This window comes from Tupaia chinensis, unplaced genomic scaffold (genome assembly GCF_000334495.1).
Source record: "Tupaia chinensis unplaced genomic scaffold, TupChi_1.0 Scaffold139733_1, whole genome shotgun sequence".
NCBI classification, from domain to species: Eukaryota; Metazoa; Chordata; class Mammalia; order Scandentia; family Tupaiidae; genus Tupaia; species Tupaia belangeri.
In genome coordinates this window covers 480,539-486,887 of record NW_006199613.1, presented here as the reverse complement: position 1 = coordinate 486,887, position 6,349 = coordinate 480,539, and the positions used below count along the sequence as shown (strand labels likewise).

General features: G+C 63.1%; 1 protein-coding gene across 2 annotated transcripts in view; it reads right to left on the bottom strand.

Annotated features, from left to right (window-relative positions):
• The window catches only part of PAMR1 (peptidase domain containing associated with muscle regeneration 1), a 71,846-nt gene that overhangs the window by 16,885 nt on the left and 48,612 nt on the right, over nt 1-6,349 (bottom strand). For both annotated transcript variants that reach the window (XM_014593089.2, XM_006162088.3), the window contains exons 5-6: nt 5,885-6,102; nt 5,428-5,535 (exon numbers count right to left, since the gene is read on the bottom strand). In XM_014593089.2, coding sequence (XP_014448575.1) covers nt 5,428-5,535; nt 5,885-6,102 — 326 coding nt within the window. The remainder of the gene's footprint in view (nt 1-5,427; nt 5,536-5,884; nt 6,103-6,349) is intronic.

Below are 6,349 nucleotides of genomic sequence, written 5' to 3'. Positions count from 1 at the left end.
CCTTCGGGGAGCCAGGCCGTGAGGCTCCCGCTCCTCCCGGTCTGTCCTTCTCATTCTCAGAACAGCCAGACTTCCCTCGCAGCTGGTTTTCAGGAGACAGAACAGCACGGTCCCTCCCCTGGTCTTAGCTCACACAGCGCCCTGCTGCGTTAAAGGCCCTGAAAGAGTGGCATGGAAAAGCCCGAGGTCCCCAGGGCCTGCTGGGACGAAGGCGTATCCTACTCCATCTTCTGGCCCCTGAGGGCTCCCAGCCCGGGCCCAGCGTGCTCACTCACAGGCCGGGACACATGGCGTCTGCCCGCTCTCGGTCCTGCACGAGGCCTGAAAGCTGTACCGCTGCGTCAGACGGCCCAGGCCTGTCCTCTCCAGCCTCCCCCGCCCCCGCCCCCCCCCTGCCGGCCCGGCCCCCTGCCTGTGGGTCCGCGGCTGTCTACCTGCCGCGACGAGATTTCCCACGGACTTCCCGTGTTCTTTCAGGAGCCTCCTCGTCTCCCCACCGAGCAGACTCACGCGTCTTCCCAGCTGGTTTCTCGTGGACTGCATGTCTCAGATCTCCGCCGTGGACTGGTTTTCACACGGGGGCAAGTGAGAAATTGAACACCCGCGTCTCTGGCTGAGGTGCTCCGAGCTCCTGCTTGGCCAGGTAAAGTATCCGCAACTAATCATCAGTGGCGTGTGGGCCCGCGGCGCCCAGCCTCTGTGAGGCGTGGGGACGAGGACCGTGCCAGAGGTACACGTGTTTGTGATGCTGTTTCAGATCAACAAAGAGGCACCGGCTCTGCCCGGTTCCTGCTCTCCTCAGGATGGCGTCTGCCGTGGGTCCCCGCGCCACCCCACGGCACACTGTGGCGATGCTCAGTGGCTCCTGCAGCGAACACAACGGGCCCGGCCAGGTTCCAGCACATCTGCCAGCCGGGGCACCCATGCTCGGCTTCCCTGACAGCACCTGCTACTGAGAGCCGGCACCGCAGGCTTCGAGGACGGTCCTGGGCATGGCGCCAGCGTGCCACCCCAGAGTCGCCTGAAGCCGGTGACTGGTGGCATGGAAACATGAAGTCCCTGAGTTTAGTGGGAAGACTTCTGCCAAGTCTCCTCCCGCTGTGACTCACGTCCCCAGGCCCGTCCGGTGGGGGACGGCACAGTTCAATTTCTGGCCCTAGAACTCGGAAACCTGCCAAACCTGCGTGCGCATGCCCCAAGTCCCACTAGGACACACACAGGGAGAAGGACCGTGGCCAGACCATCCCCACGGGGGTGCGAGGTCCTCTCCCTCTCTGTCTCTCTCTCTCTGGCTAGTGCATTCACCCTCTGGCAAAATAGAAAAACAGATCCATAAATAAAGCAAGCACGCGACCTGGCCACCGTCGGGGGCAGCTGCCTTCGGTGACTGCGCGCAGACAGGTGGCAGCTCTCTGAGTCCACCAGAAAGGGGCCGGGCTCACTGCCTTGTCCGGGAAGGCGCAGGGCGGGTGCCAGGCTTCCCGAGAGGACTTAGCAGCCTATCAGGCAGCGACCTCCCTGGGGCTCCTCCGGCTACTGGGTCATCAGGGGCCTGTGGGCAGTGCCTGTGGCTCTCGCACCGCCGAGGCCAGACAGTGTACTGCCCTCTGTTCAGCCCTCCCACAGTCGAGTGGGCTCTGAAGCCTTGGTCTCCAGAAGGGCTGTAAGGGGCCGACATGAGACCACCAACACCCCACAGCGACCGCTGACTCCTGGGGGAGAGGCCATCGGATGGCACGGCTCGCCAGGACCCTGCACTGGAGGTCCGAGCTCAGCCACCCTGCCATCCACTCCTGTATCTAACAGCCCAGCCGCCCTGCCATCCACTCCCATATCTAACAGCCCAGCCGCCCTGCCACCCACTCCCACGGAGGTCCAAGCCCAGCAGCCCTGCTACCCACTCCCGCACCTAACAGCCTAGCCGCACGGAGGTCCGAACCCAGTCTCCCTGCCATCCACTCCTGCATCTAACAGCCCAGCCGCCCTGCCACCCACTCCCACATCTAACAGCACAGCCACCCTGGCTGCAGCCCCCCTCCCTGCACATCCGGAGGGCTCTCCTGGGATCTGGAGACTTCCCAACAAAACACCGCCAGCCGGGCTGCTTGTCTTAACGCTGGCTCTCTCGCCTGCACCCCGCCCAGCCGTACTTCGAGTCCGGCAACATCGTGGGCAGGCCAGTTCAGACACCCTAACTGCGGGAAGAGTTCTCCAGACTGGGACCGAGAATGGGGCAGGAGCCGGTGTCGCTCTAACTCTGGGCCCACAGAACGCCCTGCCTCCCAGCAGACACTCAGACGCCCAGAATAGAAGGCCGGGAGGGTAAGTGAGAACGCGGCTCCTCCGGCCCGCCGGTGGTGTGGTGCGGACATGTGTGTATATTTGCCCAAAGTCCTGAGAGAAGGGAGGAGAGGAACAGGCATGGCCCTCCTCCCAGGGGGTGAATTCCCACTCTCTCTCTCTCTCAAGTGAGCACATAAGCTCTATAGCAAAAAAAATGGGGGAAAAAAAAAAAGGAACAATGAATCTGTTACTCGACTCAGCATCCCCTCACGCCTCCCCACAGTCCTGAGAGGCACTGGGTGTGACTGTCCTGATTTTACGCGCGGAGACAGGCTCACTGCTGTAACCATGGTTCAGGTCAGTAACGCACAGACCGAGTGTCAAACTGACGGCTTCCTGGCCCCAGATTTCAGACCCTCACCTGCGCTGACCAGCTCAGGAGGGACCACGATGCACCTGCCCCGGTGTCCTCAGGGAAGCAGGTCTCCAAGCTGAGCAACGTCACTCATTATTTTCAAAGGCTCGCCCGAGAGAGTGAGCTGGGCCTGCAACCCTAGCCTGTCTGAGGAGGGACCACATCGCCCTGGGCTCCTTGTGGCGGTCAGGCCAGGGTTTCCAAGAGCCCAGAGTCCCTGATCGCGTTCCAAGGACCAGCGCGGTCACCCTTTGAAGTTGCGGCGTACAGGGCCTTGCCCCAGCTGGGACCTTTCCTCCCGGGCCTCAGGGCAGGCACAGGAAGCCTCCTGAGACGCAGGCCCCAAGCGCAGCCAGATTCACGCCCTCTCTGATTGGCGGAGGCCAAGGCTTTGCTCTCGGGCCCTTAGAGCTGGGGCGCACCAGGCCAGGACTTGGTGTCTCACCGGGCTCATTGGGATGCAGGTGGGGGCCCGGCCCAGCAACTGGGCCAAGGAACAGAGCGCCGTGGAGACAGGAGTGGGCGGTGCGCCCCGGCCCCACTTTCCAGAACAGGCGCTGCCCGTTCACTGGGGACTGTCCCGTCGCTGTGCTCCACACAAAGGGACAGGAAACGCAGAGGAAAGAGGGCCCGGCTTCTTACACGGTGGCCCAGGAGGCTGAGGTCACCGCGGGTGCCAGCAGAGGCTGGCTTGGCCGTTCCCATTCTCACTTCCAGAGCGGTCACTTGGGGGCAGGGAGAGCACCTCTCCTCGGGAAGCAGTGCAGGGAGTGGGGTGCACTGCAGGCCTGCCCAAGGGCAGAGGCCAAGCCCCTGCACACTCCCTCACCCTCCACTGCCCCACCAAGTCGGAGCAAGAAACCTCTACGCCCACGGGCTTGCTCCAGAAATAGACACTCCGGATGAGAGCAGCTGCTCCTTCCTGAGCCCCCAGTCCCGGTCGTGTCCTGGGGGCTGGCGTTTCCAGGACAGCTCGTCTGTAAGTCAGGGAGACCTGGCGGTGACCCTGCAGTAACACTGCGGCTCATACGACGGACACTTGGAGCTGTCGGTGCAGCGTCCCAGAATTCCTCTTACAGAAGTGTCTCTGCACAGAAGCACGAGGGGACTTCCACAAGCTCATGGCAAAAGTGGAACGAAAGGGCCAGCTCATTGCAGGCACAAGGATGCTGAAGCCCACGCACGGTCTTCCTGACATGCAGCTTACTTACGCAAATGTTTTTATTATTGCCAGAGGGTAGGCAAGCTCAGCAGAAAAAGACGTGGGCCAGAGGTGTCCCCGGAGGCGTGCTCGCACTGCAGTCCCTCTCCTTCTCCATGTCTCGACCCACTGGGACATTGGGTACACATGCACACACGCCCGGGTGTGGTTTTCAAGTCCCCAGGGCCAGACCCGGACGGCAGCCGTGTGGGATCCAGCTCCCTTCACCGATAGGCTGCAGGTTGGCCGCCCACAAGCTTGGGAAGACCCCCGCCCCCGTATTTATCGTAGTGCTCCAAAACCACAGTAAGTTCGGCTAACGAGCTGGGTGTACGTTCACCCACACGGGGATACCCAGTGGTCGTGTCTGGTGAGGCATACCTACACACGCTGACCTGGGGGGCACCCATGGCCTGGCGCTGAAAAGCAGCAACCTACAAGTCTCCCTTAGTGTCACAGCATGGCTGTGGTGAGGCCCCCTCCCCAGGCACCAAGTGAGCGGGCTGGACAGCCCTGACGCTGCCCACGAGGGCCGGCCGTGCGACCTTCTTCCCCACAATTACAATGACCAGCGCTCTTCGGGACAGTGAGGCATGTCCCAGGGTGGGATGGAGCAAAGTCCCCCAGGTGAGGACCCCGGGTTAGGGCAATGGCGCTCAGACAACTGAGGCTGGACACTGCAGAGGAAAGCCTGGACGGACACACCGCGTCGCCCATGTGGTTCTCGGCACCAGGACTGCTCGGCGACGATGCCCACGCTGTCTCCCACCCTCTGTGCTGTCTGCATCTGGGTCAGGAATATGCACCTCTCCTCTGCAAGCAGGAAGCCCACGCCTTGCCCTCTGCCCCACATAGACGGGAGAACGGCTTGTACCAGAGACAGGCAGCAGGGCTCCCGGGGAGGGACAGCAGAGGGTCTCACCGGGAGGGATGGCCTTGGAGGGGACATGCTGAGTGACTGGCGGGGAGCAGAGCTCACTGCCAATCACCCAGAGCCTCAGGAGCCCTGTGGTGAGAACCATGTCTGAGTGGCCCCGGACTGTGGGAGGGCGGGGTTCCGGCTCTGGTTTTGAATCTGCTGGGATGACCATGTAACTGGCCACCCAATCAGGACAGCTCATGAGGAAAGAGGGCCCAGACGAGGCAAACTGGGCCTGGAGCTAGGGTCACCGGCACGTTGGCCAAGCTCGATGCAGACCAGCCTGTGCCGTGAACAGCGCAGTCTGGGGACCAGGAACAGAAGGCTCGACCCGGACCCGAGACAGCAGGTGCTAACGGCATGGGCGGCACAGGTGGTGGCCGTCTGTGTGGGCGTGGAACTCCGCATGTTATTCAGGGTCACGTGTCCTTGAGCGGTCCAGGCGGTAAGTAGGGCTGGACATGTCGGGCAATCCCAGGTGGCCCAGCCATGCAGCCCAGGAGTACCCCAGCCCTCCTGAGACCCGCTCGGCACCGCGTTCAGCCACCCTGGACACAGAGGCCACAGGCCCTGCACAGGCCCACCCTCCCTGCCGGCCCCGGCACTCACCGCTCTCACAGCGTGATCCAGTGTAGCCTGCCAGGCAGGCACACGTGAAAGACCCGGTTTTGTCCAGGAGACACGTGCCGTCATGGAGACAGGGGGATGAGGAACATGCTGGGAGAGAAAAGGCGGCCCTCACGCCCGTGCAGCAAGCTGGCCATCACTGGTCACCGATTAGGGAACTGAGACCCGGAGAGGCAGGGGAGCTCACCCGCGGCCACACAGCTTAGGCAGCCAGGGCTGTCACCATGAGGGCCACGCGAGCTGCTCCAAGGCCACAGCTCAGGTCTGACCCCGGCTCTGGCCCCAGCTCGTACCCTGGCCGGCCAGCAGCCTCTGCATGGCAGCCCCCCATCTGCGGAGAGCCGATTGGTCGGCTCTGAGACACGAGCACAGCCTGCCTCGTCTCCGAGGCCGGGCGGGAAGCTGGCCGGAAATGCCGCGTGGGCCTTCAGGGCCTCACCTGTGACCTCCTCGAAGATGGCGTGGAAGCCGTCGAAGTTCTTGGAGCCGTCGGAATGGAAGAGGACATGCAGCGTAGCGCCCGTGCTCCGGAGGGGGGCCGGCCGCTCGTTGCCGCAGAAGCGCTTAATGACCCGGCTGGAGCTGCTGTCCCCGTCCCGGACCTCGATGTAGTCGTACTGGCACGTGTAGTCGAACTCCAGGCTCAGCATGACGACCCTGCAGGGAGACGGGGTGATGCAGGGCATGGGCGGGTGGGGCCCCCGAGATGTGCGTGCCCATAACTGGGAGGTGGGGGTCCTGGCAACCGGGGTGCCGTGGCCCGATGGGTAAACGCCCCTGGAACCAGAGGTAGACGGAGTAAAGAAGCGTGTACACACGTGAATCCTGTCTGCACACGCAGTCACACACATGCACACGCATGCACATGGATGGAGGGAGCACCGACGTGCACGCACCTCCTGGA